The following is a 22,252-nucleotide window of genomic DNA, read 5'->3' on the forward strand; positions in this document are numbered from 1 at the left end:
ACCATAGCATTTTTTGTCGTGCTTGCTTGTAGTAAAGGTACGTGAAGTAAAAAACGATAAAACAAGATTTACTTTAATTTTTGTTGCACTTTTAATGAAGATGTTAACGTTAACGTTAAGTCTATCTGGTCAGTTTCTTGACAGTAATAAGTTAATCATATCATAAATAGGGGTAGATCATTAAAGCCAACACGATTGATGGATTGTTTCTTTATTGTAAAGTCAAAGTAACACGTGACCGCCTTGCTCTATTTTCTTTATTTTCCGTTTTCCTGACATTACAAACATCTCAAACTACAATAATCACAGCTCCAAATAAAGCCCCTGCTATACATAAGAAGCAACTAGGGGTCTTCAGGATGAGCCTCAGCATGCCTAGTCATCTTTGATATTCCTATGATCCTGACATCCTCAAAAATACACAAATAAACGCAAAAGAAAACATACCGCATACCTTGAAAGCGAAGGTGAGCCAGAATAGCTCATGGAAGCATTATATTTTTGTATATATATGGATAAATGCATGTATTGGATATTGACTGGGCTATGGTGTAACTTGAAATGTCCGAATCAATCACAACACCGTAGTACTAGTATACTGTTTAAAGCGCCCTCCTGCAGCTCAGAGTCCTTCTGCAGTGTCGCTTGTACTTGTGACTGTGCACAACGCAGATGTAGGGGTTCACAGCCGTACTGAGGTGCACCAGTACCAGAGCGATCAGGGTCCCAGCTGTAGTGCTCACTAATGCATAGGACTCCACATACGTCACCACGAAGTATGGTAACCAACAGATGAGAAAAGCCACACCTAGCAACAGCGTCGTCTTTGCCAGGGCGACCTGAAAAATAAACCAGTAATTACTGTGAATATTCCTTGAACATAAAGCGACCACTATATGTATATTTCCAGTGATTATCATACCGAGTTCAGTTGTTAGATTTTCTCTATTTCTTTCTGTAATTCCTGACATGTAGAAAATGTTGATTTGCGCTCGTGTCCAAGGTACCACCCGTGCATTAGGTTCACTACTAGATACTCCGACTAACCTCTCTCGGTCGGTATCTCATTTTCCAGGCTCGCAACTCGGCTTCCCTCCTGGAGTGTTCGATCTCTGTGCGGGGAGGAGGCAAGTCCTCAAACTCACTGTCCGATTCAGACTGCCCCTCCCTGGTCCTCCTCTTGACCTCTTGTGGTAGTTTCTCCGCTACAGGCTTAGAACCCATCTCGTGTGTTTGTAAGAGTTTCTGGAGCCGGTACTCCTGGCGGCGAAGTTTCTCGGCGTAAGTTTCCTGGTTATTGTTTCCTTGTTCCTCCTCCTGATTCTGGCTGGGAGACTCGTCTTCGGTGGTGGATGCTGGTGAGACCCTCTTCCGCAGCCTCAAGACCTGAGTTCGGTAAATAAAGCACATGTAGTCATAACAGGATTAGCCTGTCTCTGCCTCAGCGTCTCTGTACGTATTTCCCCCTCTTCCTCGCCTCCTCCGTTCCTGACAGTGTGCACTTTTGGCATATACCTATAGAGACTTACCTTTCTGCCGAGGATGGCGATGTAGCATGCCGCGGAGGCCGCCATGGGGACCACCAGTGCCACCAGCGTGGTGAAGATCAGGAGCGACTCCGACTTCACCCAGTCCAGGTCGCAAGTGTACCCATCCTGGTCGAACCTGGGAATCAAGACAGCATAAAACTCTTTAAAATAGAATACTTAAAACAATGAATCTAGGTTACATTTTTGTGCTAGCCAATACAATTTCAGATTCCCACAAATGTTTTTCTGTGCTCAAGAAGAACATGACGCCCATGGCGCGCCTTACAGGATCTTCCCCCAGCCGTAGAACGGGTTGAGCGCAATGATGGTGTCACAGAACCACAGGCCGGTCAGGATGATGATGACCACCGTGCCGCTGAACACCTCCTCGTGTTTCAGTGGGCGGCAAATCCGGAGGTACCGCTCGAAGGCCAGAACGGACAGCGTGTGAGCCTGTGGGGAGTTTGAAGTGAATATATTTTACTTTTGAGTTTACATGGATTACAAATACCAGCACATCATCCAAAAACTACAAGTACCTCTAACTCAAAACCAGTAATCTTTTTTTACAAAAGCACATCGACATTGTCATCATATTGTTGCAAGTACCTTTCAACAAACCAAACAGTGTGTATCTCACATTTGTCCTAATGACACAATAGAACCGGGACTAACGCTTACCCGTACGTATAACGAAGGCAATCTCGTTCTGCAATTGTCATCAGCAAGTTAAGGCTGAGAAAAATCAAAGTCGACAAACCTGCAGTAACAATGCCAGCGTGCGGAAGAACGTCTGCACCAAACACATGGCTTGTCCCATGGCCCAGACTCCAGACAGTGCCGCCGCTATGGTGGGGACGTTACACAGCAGCACGGCCAGGACATGCACCACCGCTACGTTGGCGATGAGGCAGGTGGTAGGTGAGGAGGTGTGCAGGCGGCGAGACCGCCCAAACACTACAAGCAGCAGGACGTTTCCAACGAGGGCAGCTAGGCCGACCACACTCAGGATGGAGCCTATCGCCAGACTGGCGGCAGTCGCTGACATTGTCCTGTCTTCCTTTTAAACGTTTCCCCTTGAAATTTCTTGAACCAATTGTACAATAATTATGATACCAAGAAATCGTGCCAGTGACCAAGACCTCTGTGCCCTAAGATCCCGTCATCAACTGTTCAAACTGCTATGTGCAGAGCACCAATTCTGGAACATGGCGAACTTGACATGACGGTAATATTTACTGTTCAAAATGTTGGGCAAACTGTGGTGTCCAACGATGTAGGACGCTGGTGGATTGGTGAAGACAACACCGTGTGAAACTAGTTAGAGAATGACATAGACATCTGTTTTGGTTAGGACGCAGACTGAGCCGAGATCGTAGTTGCAAGTGAATAATAGAGAGTACGTATCCAGGCGTCGTGCGTGAAGAATTCGCCGCGGATGGCCTGGAAGATCTAAATATCAACCACCTGTTCTCTCTAATCTCTGTCAGATATGGCGACTTCCTCCTGAACCAGACGTAAACAGCCACAACTTGCCTGTCTTTGCGGCAGATAGTGTTTTCTTCTAAAGATTCATCCCCGGGAGCCTCCAACCACAATGGGCATTCATGGCAATTCTGCGTCCTCGAGACGCAGCGAGAGTAGCTTCTTGTTCAAAAGTTACTTTCCTTGGCCATTTTCATCTGCACTTTGGACCTCTACCCCCCTCCCCAAACGGGACGGTACCAAGCTATTTGTTGACATAAAGTATTTTTGCCGTCCAAAGGGTAGGCGTGATTTGTTATAGTCTATGAACTCACTCTCAAAAAAAGTCTGGTTTGTACATATAATGACATTTTAAAAAAATGTGCAAGTTTTATTGATAATTTTCAACAAAATTTTACTTCCAAAAATGCTTCATGATGTTCAATTTACCCTCTCTTCGTCGTAAAGGACTGTTCCTTATTTGTCATGCATGCTTGCCATGTTGGTTCTCGGTAATTACTCTTTGTACGTTTAGCCCTAAGCCGCCGCTTGGCAACCGATACACACCAGTAACTCTGACGTCACCAGAGATTACGTAGGTACTTCTGCGTACACACCAGCAAGAGTTTGGCACCATCATATTATGACGTCCGTGGGGGCGCGGCTAAGACAAAAGACAGCCCAACCACATTTGACCTGCCGAATTCGCCGAATGTTGACCCTCCCTTTGAACGTGACAAATACCTCGTCCTATTCTTAGCGTGGTTGTGGACCAGCTGCAATTCTATCTTAGATTCGCATGGGAGCGCGGTTTGTCCTAGCAGTCCTAGTAAAGTCTACAATGTCTAGCCTGGCCATCCGATTTGTAACGGGGCGCCTTTACACTCACTTACCCGGGGAGCTTCACATTATTACAGACTACAGAGAAATCATGTCCTTGATCTGAGTGTTCTTAGGTGCCCGAACTTATTTTACCAGATACTGTCTTTCCAACATGTCTATGGCTTTCACGGTATGAGTAGCGCCTCTGTGTGAGTTTTCTAAAATATGTAGATGCAGTTAATATTTCGAGGAGGTATTTCAGTTGTTCGTAAGTTTTAGCCGGAATGAAAGTTTGCAAAATGACAGGACAGCATTGCATTCGAGAAGAGTCGAGAACACCAGAATGATGTCAGGTAGTACAATGAGATCCGATTCATTGTCTGGTAAACCTCGTTGTTAAAAACCCTTGGTCGACGGAATTGTAGGGAAAATCCCTACATAAGACGACTTCCTGTTTCCATCCGCTCGTGGCCGGAGATGGCCCCATCGTTCAAGTCAGGGTGACCAAGCAGACTCGGCAGTTCCGTGTTATTGTGGTTCACCTTCGCGGTTACACACAGGCGCTCAAGCGGAAATGGAAGGTCATGCGCGTGTGAGTGACCGTCGCTGTAGTTCATTGCCCTTTGCTCAGGAACCAGGGAGCTGTGGGCCCGTAACTCCCGTTACATCAGCCCATACAGGTGAACTTCGTGTCCTGCAACTACAGTTCATTGACCTCTTGTGCTGAGTAGCAACACGTAACCTCTTTGCTGTGATGTGCTGTTGCAATGGTTCTAAAAATTCAAGTTGAATGTTGAAATGTTGAAGTTATTCAATCATCTCGAGACACGTTGGGAGCCATAGTTATTACCTATTTGCGGTTTAAACACAGCCACACAATTAATGAGCGAAAATTGAAAATGCGAAGTTGTGGGCCACGGTCTTCATGTGGAGTTTGCTAAAGGACGGTCGGTCAGGATCTCTTGTGTAAAGTACGAGGGGTGATCCAAAAGTTCTCGGCCTCACCTAGAAAATAGAGGTCAAACGCGTATTCTTTGGTATAACTGTATACTATGACGTCTTACATCACTGCCCACAAAAATGCAAATTTTTACATTCATTAATTAGCAAATGATGCCCCGTGAAAATGGGGCGGGTGAGGGCAAAATCACAAAATGGCCGCACCAGAAGCGTGTGCTATGATCAAGTGTATCGATAAAAAACTATGTCTCTTAGGGAAATCCATAAAGACATGATCAAGTCACTTGGTGATGACTCCCCTTCTTATTTAACCACAAAGAACTGGGTTGCTAGTTCTAAGCGCGTCAAGGAGAGCACAAAAGATGAACATATGTCAGGATGCCACAAATCAGCACCATGGACAATCCAGTTGAGGCCATCCATAACATGGTAGTAAATGACAGATGTGAGACTGTCCAACATGTAGCAGGTTCTTTGGCCTGACTTGTGGTACAATTCACAATGTTTTGTCAGACATCCTGGGGATGAGCAACTTGTCTGCATGGTGGGAGCCTAGAATGTTGACTGAACATCACACGTTAAACAGGCTGGATATTTCAAGGAACGAATTCAGTCCATCAGGGCAACTTACTCAAATGATTTGTCACCCAATATGAGACATGGGTTCACCACTTTCACCCCGAATCAAAACAGCAGAGCAAATAATTGACGAAGAACGGTTCCCAGCATCCCAAGCGAGTTTTACCCGTTGAAAGGGTTTTTGCCTCTGTTTTCTGGGACAGTGAGGGGGTAATCATTATTGACTACCTGCAAAAGTGTCCAACCATCAATGGGGTGTACTGTGCACCAGAATTGCGGCATTTGAGGGCAACAATCACAGAGAAAAGGGGAGAAAAGCTCCAAGTTGACGTGCTGACAACGCACCTGTCCACACGGCACAGGGGTCAGTGGCAGCAGCAAACGAATTTGGCTTTGAAGTCTTACCCCACTCTTCCTAGTCACCTAACCTAGCACCGTGGGCCTTCTACCTGTTTCCTAAACTCAAGTTCCACTTACGTGGTCAACGTTTTGATGGTGATGATGGCGTCATTGATGTGGTTTAGGCATTTTGAAGGGCTTAAGACGAAATATTCTTCCACAAGGGAAAGGAAAGCTGGAACATCACTGGACCAAGTGCATTGAAGTTAGAGGAGACTATGTTAAAAAATAGTGTAAGAAAAATTTTTCTGCCATCACGTTTTTTGGGAGAGGCCGAGAACTTTTGGATCACCCCTCGTACCAACATCAGATCCGGGAGGTACCATACAGCTAGCCACTCCAGGGTGTGGTCATCGTCCAGACAGTCCGAACATTCGTATTCATTTCTACCCGGCCCCGGAGACAACATAAGCCCGTCCCTGTGAAACAACATTACAACATTAGGCCACACCAAGTAAATTTTATGGATGACGTCCTTTGGAGACCTTAAATCTAATGCGAGAGGGCGAAAAAAAACAAGAAGGGCCCTAGAAAACAAGATGCCTAGATTAGAAAGAGACGACAAATGTTAGGACGCAAATTGAATGAGGTGACACAGTGTAACAAGCAACCTGCGAGTCTTTTATTCATCATCAAAACAGCAATAAATCAGGTAGAACAGCAGTTGTCGTCCTGTGCTTTGGGGAGATAGATGGAGCGGTCAGCAAGTTTCTTCAAATGTGGCATCATGTACCAAACTGAATTCCTAATGGAAGTCTTGCTTGATGCTTCATAAGCTTTGGTCCGTGCAAACCTATTTGCGGCACTGTCGTGACTCTTTGGTTACAGGATCCTAATAAGCGGAATTTCTGGGGTTTTTTCTAGGAACAGGCCAAAATCAATGCGCGCGCGGACGTCATCCACAAAATTGACTTGGTGTGGCCTTATCATGCGGTGAACACAAACACTCCGCCTCAAGTATGTGACAAGGCAATGGCGACACAGCGTACAAACACTTTCAAAGGGCCAAGTGATAGGTTACAAACAGGTGCACAGGTTTCCGCCATACGTTGGACTCCTCGATCTTTTCTCTTCGAAATTTTTTGAAGAACCGTAATAGGTAACTATCATTTTCCATTTGGTATTTGAGATGTCAAGACTACGTACATTATGAAAAAGACATATGATAGCTTCTATTGAAAGAATAGAGTGAAGAATTTACGAATTAATAAATACATGTAAATCAATTAATACCTTTATTGAAACAATTTTCATTCATAAAAGACGATTACATATTGCCTAACAAAGACTTTGGAAACGTTAGTGGGTAAGTAACTTATATGACCTGATGTGTTTGATCGGTTTCTAAGCAAAGTACGATCGAGAGAAGAGTTGAAGAAAATACAAACAAATTGTCAGTATAGTAAATGCTTCTTGCAATGGGATATTGCGTAATCAAGAGCGGCGTGCTACCGTTATATTACCGGCTCCTCCTGCCGGACCACGGTGATAAAACATGGAGACAGACAGTCACGGGAGCTACTGGTGAAAAATTTAGTATCTCCGAGATACTTGATACTTTGTGTCCTTGGGAATTTGAAACATTCAATTGATTCATACAATTTTTAACAAAAGTCAAATACCCGCCCCCATGCACGACTACACACGTTTACAGAAAGAAAGCTGCCGAAGTAAGTATTACAATTACTGTAATTAAATTAAATGATATACAGTACTGAATATTCAACAAGTCAAATATAAGGCAATGGCTCTGTGACAAATTCCAGGTTATATCGATGTGTCGCCAGCGACGGTTCTCCATCGGTTCAATTCATTCATTTGAACGACCCTGGACTGCTTCACAGAGACATCATTGTTCAAATGGGTGTGTTTTCTATTCTCCAAGCAGAGGTTTGGGGTTACTTTTAGCGCGTTTTTAGGCTTTTTTAATAGGGGTTTCTCTTTTGCACTGGATTTTTTTTCCTACCAAACCCACCAAGCAGAGGTTTGGGGTTATTTTTAATTTTTAGCGTGTTTTTAGGCTTTTTTATTGGGGTTTCTCTTTTGCACTGGATATTTTTGGCGACGCCTCAGGGGGGAGCCTAATGGTACAGTATTGTGTGCAGTTTGCAAGAATTCTAGGAATTGCACAGGCATTTTTTTCCACAGGAATGGAATGTCTACAGGCATGTCTGGGATTTTGCTGACACACATCTATGCCCACATTCCTATGTAGTGAATTTCCAAGAAACCCTTGGGACATTGTGGAAATTGTACAGATTCACAACTGAGCAGACACATGCTGATTTACATCCCTGTCCACTCCCATGCAACATTATCTAGCTCATATAGCTATAGCTCCCATGATGTTAATGATGTAAGCAGTAAGTGAGTTTTCTGAATTAGTGTAGAACATCTTCCCCTACGTATCATCGACAGTCTTCAACTCTGCTGCATTTGAACAGGTACTATATCTTTCTCTCTATAATAATTGAGAAGTTTATTGCAAATTCATGCCCGGAGGTTAATTGCCAGTTACAAATATAAAAGAACATTGAAGAACAGTATATAAAATAACTAAAATCCACATAATGAAAGGTTGTCTAAATTATAGCTACGTCTAAGTCTAAAACTATGTCTGAAGGGTTTGACTTCTCTTTTATAACTGTAGAAGACATGTGTAACGTTATATCTGTAAGTCTCCTTCTCAGCATTTTCCCAACATGTTCAGGGTCACAATGTGAGTTATCAGAATGCCACAAAGAGGAGTATCCATTATGATCTAATACCGGTATGTCTTTAACACGTTGCAATAAAGTTTGTCTACGGGTATTTGTAGGCTTTGCTGTAAGAGAGAGCATCCGTTTGAAGGGAGTGTGAGGTTGTGTCCATTTGGACCAAGCATAACCAGAATTTAACTACTAGTATATCTATATACAAATATCTGTATCTAAAGGAAGTCTACCTAATTCTGCTCTACAGGCGACATTGCTTACTATTTCTAAATACACCAAGAACATTTTTACAGAATTGGTTGTGTACATTTTCGATAGGTGAGGTCTCATATGTAGTTTAATATAATATTTCTTGTGGACATCAGATATTGACGTTCAACTTAATAGGTTGTTAACGTTAGGTAAGCATAACCAAATCCTTCGACTAGATCAATTTTGTTATAGGACAATTATTCCCCGGGTAATCATTCTCAATGGCAGATTATTTCCTGTACATTTAATAGTCCTTTATAACAGACTTACGTTTCACCTAAAATTAAAAATCACACAAATCTATCACAGTTCCAACAACAGAGGAAGATTTTACTTTTTACGATCGACACAGGTGTCCTATATGGCTCTTTTTATTCATAAATACATTGGATGTTGTATTACCATTCTAAGGATTGCCAGGCCGTAAGAAGCACGTGGAAGGTCCCCATTTGGACAACCACACAGAACTGAAAACTAGCCCTTGTAGTGGCGAAACAGACCGCCGTGTTTCCCTGATGGGATCGGAAAACACCTCTAAGCTGACCCGCTGAGACTGGTTACCAGGCTTATAATCTCTGAACTCAGGCCGCAAATCTGTACCTCCCTGTGATGACTGCCTCAAACCAAGCCAAAGTGATCTCTCTTTTCAGCCGACAATCAGTCTGCTTTCCTCACATACCTACAACCATACCCACATTCCTTTCCCACATGCCTTTCAAGTGTATGTCCTACATTCTGACATTCTGGTCCACATTCCAGGAATTCTCCACATGCCTTTCAAATGTCCTACATTCTGACATTCTGGTCCACATTCCAGGATTCCCCACATGCCTTTCAAGTGTATGTCCTACATTCTGGACCACTTTCCTACGAAGTGAAATTCCAGGAAACCCTTGCGACATTGTGGAAATTGAACAGATCATTCACAACTGAGCAGACACATGCTGATTCATATTCCTGTTCATGCCCCGGCCCCGGAGGCTAATTGCCAGTTACAAGCATAAAAGAAGAGCAGTATATAAAATAACTAAAATCTACAAATGAAAGGTATTTGTCTAAAATTATAGCTATGTCTAAAACTATGTCTGAAGGGTTTGACTTCTCTCTTGTAAAGACTTGTAAACTGAAGAAGACATGTGTATATCTGTAAGTCAGAGTCTTTCTCAGCATTTCCCCCAACATGTTCAGGGTCACAATGTTGATTCGGAATGCCACAAAGAGGAGTATCCATTGTGATCTAATACCGGTATGTCTTTAAGTTTAACACGTTGCAGTAAAGTTAGTCTACGGGTATTTGTTGGAAGGCTTTGCTGTAAGAGGAGAGCATCCATTTGAAGGGAGTGTGAGGTTGTGCCCATTTGGACCAAGCATCTACCTAATTCTGCTCTACAGGCGACATTGCTACTATTTCTAAATAGATAAAATAAGAATTCTAGGAATTGTATAGGCATTTTTGTCCACAGGCAAGCGGAATGTCCACAGGCATGCGGAATGTCCACAGGCATTTCTGTGACCCACATCTATGCCCGCATTCCTGGAACCCTGAAGACCTGCCTGCCCCAGATGGTCATACTTTCTGTGACCCCGGGGCTCGTTCACTATGCACTCAGGGGAGGAGTGTACTGTATCTGTCTAGAAAAAAATCATGAAATGATGGCAGTGCCATGCAAACAATAACCCTAACAGCAACCACCGTCGCCATGGCAATGTATGTTTTCATTGCCAGTCTTGTTCCAGTTGGGTTTGGTGGTTAAAAAATCAAGTGTAAACCCCGATAAAAAAAAAACTAAAAACACGCTAAAAATAACCCCAAACCTCTGCTTGGAGAGTATGTGTTTTCCTTTTCGTAGTACATATCCGCCCTCCTCAACACACAAACACGTGCCTACCAGGTACTCTTAAGGATAGGCGAGGATATTCGCCCTGATACATATATACATCAAAACCTTCTGTTTTGTTTTAGGGAACCCTGTCGATGTTTGTACGGAAGTGGACATCCTGGTGTCCCGGAACCCCACCCATCGTCAAGGTGTGACGCGGTCTACGCAGTCGCAGATGGTCACTACCACCACGTATCCAGACGGCAGTTCCGATCGGTTGGGAGAGGTTGATGGAGTGGACCGATTAATCACGTGATCCTCGCTAAGGAGGACATGGAAGATCCCCTGTTCCATTAGTAACTTTGGTCCAAGGTATGTTTGCGAAAGCTGCACGAAGATTTTAGCTTGTTCCTATGGGGCATTAAGTTAATTGATCTCAAAATCTACAATCGGCGAGGATCATTAATAAATGGAAGCAGCATGGGTATAAAACGGTGTAAAGTAAATAAAATTCCCAGCTACAGTTGGCAAATGCCAATGACCTGTGGCTAAATTCAGTGCGTGTTATGAATACTGCCACGGCATGATATACTAGTAGAATAAACAGACGAAGAATAACAAGTAGTAACAGTAAGTATGATCTCCAAGCAGATGCAGCAGGTGGGTTGCCAGACGACGGTATTTCTATCACTATTATCGTTTTTTTTTTTTTTTTTTTTGTCACAAACGATGATCGTCGGCAGGAGTTTCATTAGGGTAGGCTAGAGGCCGGACATAATTGTTGACCGTGAATAAACATCTTAGCCATATCTTACAGACTTGTTAGTCTCTCTATCGATTGCCAGAAATATAGGCTGATAGAGAGATAGCCGGTCATAGAATTACAATTTGTAAGACAGTTGGGTAGAGACTAGGCCAATTGGGTTAAATAATGCAAATGATTATATAAGACTCAAAATCGATGGCAGTTTTGCAAACCTTGTAATACCCCGGTGTATACGTCACTGTGCAAACTTTGTTCTTTTATCATTCAGTCAGACCTTTGAACCTCTACCAAGCTTTCGGTTCAAACAAGCTCAAATACATTGTCCATGCCAAGCTCTGCCAGAGTAGCAATATTCCCAACCAGGCACACTTTTGGACCAGGTGGCCTGCAGATAAAGAAACTGTTGTAGATCTAAGCTATTAATTAAACTTTGAGTTTGACACGGCTCAAGCCTATTACTAGCCTGGGTCCCAAACCCAATAACACTGGACACAAAGTATCTCAGCTCACTGAGATACTTTCTGTCCAGTGTGATTGGGTTTGGAACCCAGGCTAGCCTATTACTTACGTACCGTACGTTAGTTATCGTCAATCCAATTTCTCGCATTCAAGACCCTATAACGTTATATATATATATATATATCGCGGCCCGGGTATGATATAAATATAAATATATAATATACTGCATAACGTTACAGAAACCCAGGCTAGGAAGAACAAATGAGCCACGAAAAGAATTAATACAACCACAATTCCTCATAAATGTACGAGATTTTTAGTAGTAGTTAGAGCATTAAAAATAGTATTTAAAAATAGTAGTATGATGAAGACTTTCCCTTTGGATATATAACCCTTCGAGATTTAGTCCGCGGCTCGAAATGTAACTTACACTTTCTCAGTTACACTTTTCACTGTTAACGTTACTAGTGTTAGACTCTTTCTGACCCCAATATCGCTAAACCGGTAACCCATATTATCCTAGGACCCAGTATCCCTACCTTGATTGCAGAATCGAGAATAAATGTGGCAGGTAAATGAGTTATGAAGGGTACCGGGCTATCAGCCTCCGAACGCCTCCTCTTTTACCCGATAAGGAATTATGATGGCCAGTCACAGCCCCGGCTTCCGGGAAGCCTCCTGCAAAATTCATCAGGACCACAGCGCGTCACCAGGACATGTGGCCCCGGCTCGGCCCCGGTTTCCAAGAAGCGGTGCTCGAAATTAATAAGATTAAATATTTATTACAGTGCTTTGAATATCTCCCGCCATTGGCTATAGGAATCTCGTTGGAATTTTCGCGCGCAAGGATGCCCGATCAGTTATGTACATATATGGTCATGATTCGACAATTGCTTATTTGGGAGTGTTTCTCCACCCCACCCCACCCAAATAACGTATAGAACAATTGTATCTACGTTTTTACGTAATGAAAACCACACGTAGCTATTTGTGCCTGAGGGTACTCAGAACAATACAAACCACGGCCGCCGCCAAGGTAGCAGCAAATAAACTGTAAACACACACGTCAGTCCCATGGTGATTGACGTCAGAGCTAAAACAACACTTGGGAGAATTGATTATTTGATCCAAAATCGGTCTGGATGTGAGGACATGCATGGGGACAAGTTGTAAGTCTGAATAGTAAATTACTACCTTCTTTGGAGGTTCTGAGTCATCAAAACAACAATATAAATTATCAAAATGAGGAGCGTTGAGGTTTGCCGCCACAGCAGCCGCATATCGACCGCGCGGCGTGATTCAGTCTTGGTAATCCAGAACATTCTGTGTACGTCATCACACGTGACCAATCACAGGACCTCCAGGCCTTATTTGGGCCTGGCTATTTTTAAACCATGACGTCAGTGACGTCATGGAGTACTCGCTGTATAACTTATATGCAGGGCTTCCCCACTCCTCATTTCAAACGAGTGACTCACGGAGAACACACTGTCCACCAACCCACGGTAAAACCACAAGACACCGGAAGCTTGGTACCGCCTACTTGACCCCACAGTGTACGGAAGTTCTCTGGACACGACGGTTACCCAGACTTTCTCGGAAATGTACGGCAAGCTGATCGGAGAGCTGGACGGGTCGGGCCACTGCAGTCCCGCGTCTATCATGTCCGACGATAGCTGTTCGTCCATGGCTACTACAGCAAGCCAGGTACGTTCGCTTGTTTCTCCCGTGTCCGTGACACGCCCAGCCTGGTACCGTATGTGTCAGCAAAAATCTGACACAACATTTTTTATCCGATGGCAACCCACACGATGTATTTGGCGCTATCCGTAACACTACAATTCGCCTCGGGTAGATAGCGTAACACATTTGTTTGTACGTTACGATCATGTCCATAGTTTATTCCCTCGTAGAATATTCTTGCTTCTCCAAAATGTTGTGATTTGAAACTTATTAGCTGTGTTACGGAAGGTTCTCAAGAAGAAAAAAAACTCTTCTGGCGATGATCGTGATGAAATTCGTATTACGGTAACTTGTTAACGTTATAACGTTATTTTATATGCTGCGCCACGAGCGAGGCGCCCCCCTCCCCTGACAAAATGATTGCGTAACTGGGAAAACTGTAAATAGTACACGTGCGGCATGCTCCAACGATCTCGCCAGAAATTAAAATAGGAAAAAAACGTCACAACACCGGTATGCCCCACAAAGTATTTTTGTATAAAGGAACTCATAATTTCAATGAATAAACGTCATGATACTGTTGACATGGGAACACATTTCAGTTTACGTGACGTATGTACCGTTAGGAAGTTTGGAGGCTTGAGCAATAGGAAGGGACGTGACGCAATCATGACATTACGGAATATTTTTTTTTAAATTCGGGAACAGGAATATGACGAAACGGAGGAAAATTATAAAGACACACAACGTTTAAACTAATGACAGGCTTGAGTTATGTTTGGATTGGAACAAATAGACATGTAATGTTATCAGCAGCAAACTACTAGAACTTTCACCTACAAGAAAGGTAGCACATGTATAATGTTACTGTTATGATGTAAAGGAAGGGGAGGGGCCTTTCCCAGGCAAGGGATACTTGAGACAGGATATGTCATAGACAACAGTATGTAGGTGTGAGTACACACATATATAAGCAAGGCTAACAACCTTTCCTCTCATTTCAACAGGACTTTGCTGGATCTGGGAACGAGTTTACATCCAACCTGAACACACTGGCCAACGCCGCATCAGACCCAAACATGCAGTGGATGGTCACCACCTCCAATGCCATCTCCAACTCTGCCACTCCTGCAGCTTTCACCAATGCAGTCAACGTGGCAAACAACCCAGAAATCAAAGTGTTGCTGGAAGCCGCAGCACGCCGCCGGAGACGCATCCCAGATCACGAGGTGGGTTCAGTACTTTACTTTATCCTGCATCACTACCAGAGACTATATGTATATGTCATACTTGAAGGCATAGAGTAGCAAGCCCAGGTCTCTAATACAACATTTGGAAAAAAAATGACAACTAGACCTATACATTCTCAAGTGGTCAATAGAACAGTCCAAATGTAGTCCCTGAAGAGAGCTTGAAAGTTTGAAACTTCCATGAAATTTCCAATCATCCATTCAAAACCATATGCTACCATTGTGTCAATAACCTCTTGTAAGGTCATTCACCCAAATTCCATTTCCTGTGTGTTTAAAACGACTTCCTGTTGATGTGGGGCATTTCAATTGAATAGTTGATTTGACCCCCATTGAGGACAGGCACCCCCCTCCCCACCCACCACTTCCTGTGCCAGGCCAGCTCAGGGAACCACAGGGAGGTGTAATTGTACTTATCACAACAGACAAACTGCCTGGTACAGGAAGTCCCAGCTTATTGTGTCAATACCTGATGGCACTTCAAGAATTTCCTGGGATTTAATTAAAACCAATCTTAAGACAGGTAGAAAAGCGTAGCTTTACTTGATTGTCAATGATGGAAATAAAAGTTCTCCAGGATGTACAGGTTAGCATGCAGAATCACCATTCAACTGAGAATATGTCACTAAATTGTTTGTTCCTTATTTCATAGCTGCCATATGATGAGCGTGAGAAGCGCCGTGTACGCCGTGAGCGGAACAAGCTGGCTGCAGCAAAGTGCCGCAACCGCCGCCGTGACCTTACTGAAGAACTGATTGCACAAACTGAAGACCTGGAGGAGGAGAAGGCTGGGCTGGAGGCAGAGATCGCCAGTCTGCAGGCTCAGAAGGAACAGTTACAGTTCATCCTCCAGGCACACAAGCCTGCCTGCAAGAAGCTACGCACAGACTCGGACTCAGACAGCACCATCACCCCCTCCAGCAGCCCTGGTCGCAAGTCCACCTCCCCCAAACCCGCTAACCTGACCCTGCCGCTGACTGCCATCACCACCTCCCCCAGTCTCAACACACCCAGCATCACCACCTGCGCCCTGACCACGCCCACTCTCACCACGCCCAACCTCACCACCACTCTGGAGTCCTTCATGTCGTCCCTGGACACGCCCACCATTGTGACGGCTTCCAGTGACTTTGACACCTTCACCACGTCAGCAACTCTGACCACGCCTACCATCCCAAACATGGACGGAGTGTTTGCTGAGCCCAACCCATTCACCATGGCAACAACGCCCTCCTCCATGACAACCTCCCTCTTCAACTATCCCCATGTCACGGAGACGTTGGACCTTCCCTTCCCCACCTCGGGACAGGCCTGTGCTCAGCAGGTGCAGCGCTCCAGCTCAGGTTCTGCCAGTGACAGCACGCCTGAGGCTACCTCGCCCAGGTGGATTTCCTTGTGATCATCCAGGGCTTAAAGACACTAGTAATCCTATTGTATTACAAAGACCTACTGTTTGCTTTTATAAGGATTTTGTAAGAGGATTTGAGATATAAAATGAAAATTGGAGGGCCAACAGGCATGGCCAAGAAAGTAGAGTTGTATAGAGCATATGGTAGCAATTCTGCAGACACTGCCAGGGTGTGCAGAGGGAAGGAGTGTGCCGGTAACATGGAACTTCTCAGGGTGCAGGGCTGGACTGCAGGGCAGCAGGGAGGGGACATTGTACTGTGGTGACTCAGAGATGGCTCCCTAGTCCACAGCCAAGTGGATTAACCATAGCCATTGTTAAATGTCAAAGGGACTTGCCTCATGCCCTACTTTCAGTTGGCGAGTCACTTTCTCCTTTTGGGGTTTGGTGCAATACCATACATGGAAATTTTTGGGCTTCTTTAATGATGAATCATAAGTGAACCAAAAACAAAGTGTGATTCAGGACTTTTATTGCCTGGCATTGTTTTTATGCTCCACAATGAGCAGTCAGTATATGTATATGTGGTATGACTCATACATACCAAATAGCTATTTATTGCTTTTATGATGAAGTGGAGGAATTTGATATATTGACTTCTTATTATGCAAAACAGATTATTTATTTTCAAGAAATACCTTAACTTATTTAATTATGTATGACAGTACTGCCATTGATATTTATACCAAAATATGATGTCATCTAGCATGTTAACATGGAGATGCATGTTCATTGGACAGCTCTCTTGCTAAAGGACTTGAGTTATTTATTCAGGCATTTTGTCTCTGCAGAGTGTTATATTTTGATAAAATAAAAAGTGGACTATGAACCTCAAACTTGTTTTTCTGCTTTTCTTAGTTTAAGCTGGGGAAGGGGGATATGGACATTTGACAACCTGCTACATGCATTATGTATAACAAAGTAGTCAAGAAATCAAGTATCTGCACCCAGGACAAACTTCTTGAGCTGCACATCAGTAGTTGTATGATTACCTTTGATGGCCTTGGTAATGGGAGAGTAGTCAACATTGCTGTGGAATTTTGTAATTTCCCTTATGCAGCCAGAGTGTGCAGTGGGGTGGGATGAACGCCTACGGCGCCCGGGTGGGGGTGGGAGGAGATCATGATCAAAGGCATCAAAGGGGATCTGGAATGTGAAAAAATTTAGTAAAAGAACCCGTTGAATAACAGTGGTTCATAATCGAAATGGGTTAGTGTGGCTTGAGTTCAGAACGGAGCCTCTGAATCACCCTTCCTGAACCTTAACAATGGGGGCTAGGGAAGATCATAGTGTGGGCAGTGTGATAGTATCTTGTCAAATGTCACGTCGCACAAGATAAGCTTATCTTATAACGATAGTTGTCGAGGAATATGCCATCTGCACACATCATCGCTGCAATGACTCATTACGTTTTGTACCTTCAGCAGTAGGGAGGTTCAATAAACTTCCTCCCTTCTACCTACAGTGAAGCGGAGACTTGTAGTACCGGGCTTTCAAGAGTGATTGAAGGCAGGCGATTACGTCACCGTCTCGACTTCAGACCGTCCATTGGTCCGTGCAAGTCAGTCATGTTGTTACTGAGTGAGGAAGGGTAGTTTGGCTTTGGGTGTCATCCGGACATCCCAGGGGAGATGTCTTTGAAAGTTTTATATATATAACAGGCATGAAAGATGATTACAAACGCACCGTGTGAAGTAGATAATTCCTAAAACACTTTTATTGGTCACGTGAAGTTTCGCCACTACCGGCGGTACGAGTACAGCAGCATGACATGTAGCCACAAGTCGTTGAATGATCATGAATAGTCATTACGAGATGCGTACGCTGTTACAACTATGAATACTATAACTGAGAATAAAGATGTATGGCGAAGCAGTTAGCGTGAATTTCAAAGATTATCTAAATGTTGCCGACAAAGACAGGATTTTTATTAACCAGAAAATATTCAGGATTGTGGCCGGATAGTCTTTGTGGCCTACAGTGTTTTTGGATATCTTGTAGATTCCAGGAGCAAATGAACACCTGTGTACCATTGCAAAGAAGGTAAACTTGAGCGCAGTGCTACTTAAAGCCAGCGGTACTTAAAGCCAGCCGTCGCCCACAACGATTGTCGTGCGATCGTATACCGTCGTCAGTCTAAAGTCGGCCTTAAACTTTGTTGTAGTCGTACTGGCTGATGAAAATGCAGCCATGTACTGCTTACACGGGAGGCAGAGGTTGATGTCATACTACATAATAAAGTTTCTATCGACTCCCAAGTTCCCCTGAGAATGCAGGAAAGCCTCCAAGGTCTCAGCAAGACATGACGTCAGCATATGGCATGAGCTGAATGTCGTGACCAGAACCATTGTTCATAGAAACAAGCGTGATTGCTTTTAATTTGTTCGAAAAGTTGTAATGAGCTCCCAACCCCTCTCCTGTTATCCACTCATCCCTCCAAGTCGTGTTCGCTTTGAACAAAAGGTATCAGTCCCCACCTTCCGATCAACCAGTTGAATAACTAGGTATTAATTTCTATGAATTCAGATTGGTAATTTTATTTCATGTCTGACCATTCAGCACACCGTGTAAACCCCTACCAGGTGTAGTTGACCCGCTGATAGTAAGTGTGCCATCTGATTACCAATATTGTGTCCGAGAGATGGAGGGTTGTCCATGACCCACATCAATCATTATCGACATTTCCATCAACGACGGAGTCGTTGCGAGCGTTGCGGTTGTTAATACGCTTATTGCCGGGGCTGACATCACGTAATGATGTCACCTCTCATCTCTTAATGTGGAAACATTTCCCACCTAACCAAATTTTACAGTCGGGCAGCAATTACTGAGATAATGACTTGCTTTGAGCCAATTAGATACCAAAATTGGTGCAAGAATGTAAACATCAAATTATGGTCCACGGCTTCATATATCAAAAATTAATTCTCGTCATCACATTTATCACAATTTCTTTCGGCTTTCCTTTTCCCATGCTGAAAATTCTTAGGAGTTTGCCATACTATGGTTGAATATCGAAAGCATCAATGTAACGCATATGGACATATGATTGAACCACAAGTAGGAGGAAGGATTATGTGTGTATGTTGGGGGAAGAGGGGGGTACACTATTGTATTCATGTCCATGATGCTTTCTAACCACTTCGCATGACCGTTATGTTAAAGATTTCCAAGCCTCTGATCACTTTCTGGTTTTTAGTGATGTTGAAAACTGCACAGCATCAACACTCAGTTGTGCACATTACACATATGTAGTACTAATAAGCTGGCCTTGCCCGCGATTCTTTTCATAATCGCTAGACGTCGCTGGGAGATGCTGTTATGGCAAGACTGTTGTGATGAGGTCATGGTGATGTAAGCTGTGTCATGTTCAACCGGTTTTCCCCTGGGTAAATCACTTATTCAACAAGTTGGTAGCTTCGACGGTTTGGTATTTATTTATGCTGAATCACTATGAGTCACTGCGAGACCTAGCATACATAACTACACATCTTGTATCATTGAGGGAGTCGCATCAAGAACAATGTCCACCACCGCGCCAGCTAGAATGCGATAACATCAGGCATAGTCAGGTGCCCATGTTTGCAGGCAGTGCAGCATAAAAATGTATGCGACGCCAGTGTTGTCTGGAAAATAGTAGAAATTTCCAAATCATAAAGAAGAATTGGAGCGCAAGACACGCGACAACATTAATTGTTGGTCTCTCAGGCCGGATGATGATGTCTGACCCATATTTAGTTAGCTACACCATGGAGGTAAAAATTACATCCATGGCTAAACCACGTCACCGCCTACGGAGGTTGTCAGTATTGCATGGAATCCCTGAATCCAGAATACTAATAATCTCCAAGTAGACGTTGAAAAGGAAAAAGTAGCATTTTTCTAGCTAGAAACATTATGATTTTGCCTTCTAACAGGCACTAGGGGATTATCTTCTTTACTCCCTCCACCGTCGTATAATCATGGACGTTGCCCGGGAAATTTGAACTTGTGTTATTATAGAAACGGAATTATGATGAACCAATGACAGTCATTGCCAATGTACAAAATCAAACTGAAGAAACTTGTAGCTTAAAACAATAGTTTTCCCATTTTTATCAGTTTTGCTAGTCCACAGATTTCAAATGGGTACACCGTTTCCCTGCTCTACCTAATTCCATGCTTGCATGTCTTGTCTACCTAATATTTCCAACTATGATAGTACCTCGTCCCGACAACCAAGATATTTAATTTGCTCATACCCAAGATAAAACCTGACATGGGCGTCTTGTGACCACCGGTCGGACGTAACGTAAGCTGCCTATAATAACGCTCACGTCACACCAGACGCCGTGTTGACACACCCCGTGTGTTTGTTGATTTTAGAATGACCTGATTTAGCCCGAGTTCGTGCACCAATGCTAATAACCTTTATACACAGTAACATGTTATGTTGTAAAAGACAACCTATGATATACTTTTTAATATAAAAACATCATCGTTAAACTTATAGGGATACAATACACAAGTAAATAGTCATAGAAAGAACGGTGGATTAATGACACGTCAGGAGCTCATTGTGACGTATCCATCCGGTGTCAACGACCTGTAGGTTCTTCAAGAGATGGCTCAGGTCCTTAAATACACCAGGGACGTCACCTGTTGTGTTATTGAGTACCGTAGTACTAGTATTGGATAGATGCCCATGGCTAGATATGTTACCTTTTCAATTTATGTTTTTAGTCTGATAAATTCGGTTCCTTCAGCCGTGCATTTCTACCGTTCACACAAAGGTCCGTGGATAGGCTGTATTACAGATGGGATTTGAGATTATCTGCAGTTACTTCATTTGATCAGTAGTAATGCTGTTTGACATAATATCAAACAATATCCGGTTACAACTAGCGGATGCAGGATCATGCAGATAACAGTGTTGTTACCGTGTAACGACAGATGGCAGAGGGTCAGGGCTCCATGGAGTTGCCTACGCAAAGTCAACAAGATCTCTAGAGATGTGAAATGCCAGCATCAAAGCAAGGACATTATATAGAGTATACAATGTCCTTCACCATAGCTAGAAAAACGCTCGAGTCGTATCAATCAACCAATCAATTGGGTCCTTTTGCAAACTACATATGTGTTATCTATTTTACATTCACTACGTTTGTAATACGATATGTAATCTCCAAGCGGATCTTTTGGTGGGGGTAAGACAGTATCAAATTGGCCAGTCTGTATCTATTTCCCCACCCTGTTCGAGTGCCGGCAGATCTTGGGTGGGGAAATGGATACAGACTGGCCAATTTGATACTGTCTTACCCCCACCAAAAGATCTGCTTGGAGATTATACGATATGCACAATCTTAGCTAAGATGGGCAAAAGGTGGAATTTTTTGTAATTTTTATCATGCGTTGTAAAAGACTTGCCAAAACTCGTGTGTGCTTCAAGAGGAGACCAACTACTTTCATGCAGTCTCTGACATTCGAGGTATACTTTCCAGGTCATCTGTCCAGTTTTACAAACTGAAAGACTTGCCCATTTTTAACCTCTGCAAGATCAGGTGTTTTGTATCGGTTCTAGCACTTTCTCTGCCTATCACGTGATCTCATTTGTGTACCTGCGTGCCGTGACCTGCTATGGTGAGTGCAGTTATTCTGCCAATGAAAAGAAAAATAACAACATAGTCAACACTGACACATGTTCAATTTTGTTAACCAACAAACTGATATATTTTAACAGTTTCATTACAAACTTATTGTCATATTTTTTATAAACCTTATAACAAACAACAACTGTTGATCGTATTCATTTCAGACACACCTCTATACCTGGGGGCAATGCATACAAAAGGTATTTGCACTTCCTATGACGTTTTCTTTGTTCAGCGGCAGACACAAAGAGGTTAGGTAAACACAAGTAAACTGCCGCGGTTGCGGGGTTGCCTCTGTGCCCAGGTCACGTGACAGCATTACATCATCTGATGCAACGTCATCCCAAACAGCTATTGGTCGGTTCCAGTCACGTGGTCAGACGTCACTTGCTAAAAATAGTATGGTGTAATACCCTACGTCAGCGTCACATGGGGTGCCCAGTCAGATTGGCCTGCGTGGAAGATCAGATCGCACACATTCCTCGGACCAAAACAGCGGCGGTGGTACGGCGGCCTG

At 43.5% G+C, this 22,252-nt stretch overlaps 2 protein-coding genes across 2 annotated transcripts; one reads left to right on the forward strand and one right to left on the reverse strand.

Moving 5' to 3' along the window:
- Positions 1-82: 82 nt before the first annotated feature.
- On the reverse strand, positions 83-12,819 carry LOC109471127 (opsin-3-like). The gene is made up of 6 exons (XM_019770352.1): positions 12,304-12,819; positions 2,290-2,615; positions 1,816-1,982; positions 1,530-1,665; positions 1,048-1,386; positions 83-839 (listed from the first exon to the last, which is right to left on the reverse strand). Exons 2-6 carry the CDS (start codon positions 2,575-2,577, stop codon positions 603-605), a joined length of 1,167 nt encoding a protein of 388 aa, XP_019625911.1. The 5' UTR covers positions 2,578-2,615; positions 12,304-12,819; the 3' UTR covers positions 83-602.
- A 392-nt stretch (positions 12,820-13,211) lies between these two features.
- On the forward strand, positions 13,212-16,941 carry LOC109471128 (fos-related antigen 1-like). The gene is made up of 3 exons (XM_019770353.1): positions 13,212-13,471; positions 14,455-14,676; positions 15,350-16,941. Exons 1-3 carry the CDS (start codon positions 13,367-13,369, stop codon positions 16,094-16,096), a joined length of 1,074 nt encoding a protein of 357 aa, XP_019625912.1. The 5' UTR covers positions 13,212-13,366; the 3' UTR covers positions 16,097-16,941.
- The last annotated feature ends 5,311 nt before the right edge of the window (positions 16,942-22,252 follow it).

The sequence above is a fragment of the Branchiostoma belcheri genome, unplaced genomic scaffold, assembly GCF_001625305.1.
Source record: "Branchiostoma belcheri isolate BF01 breed outbred unplaced genomic scaffold, Haploidv18h27 scaffold24, whole genome shotgun sequence".
In the NCBI taxonomy this organism is placed as follows: Eukaryota; Metazoa; Chordata; class Leptocardii; order Amphioxiformes; family Branchiostomatidae; genus Branchiostoma; species Branchiostoma belcheri.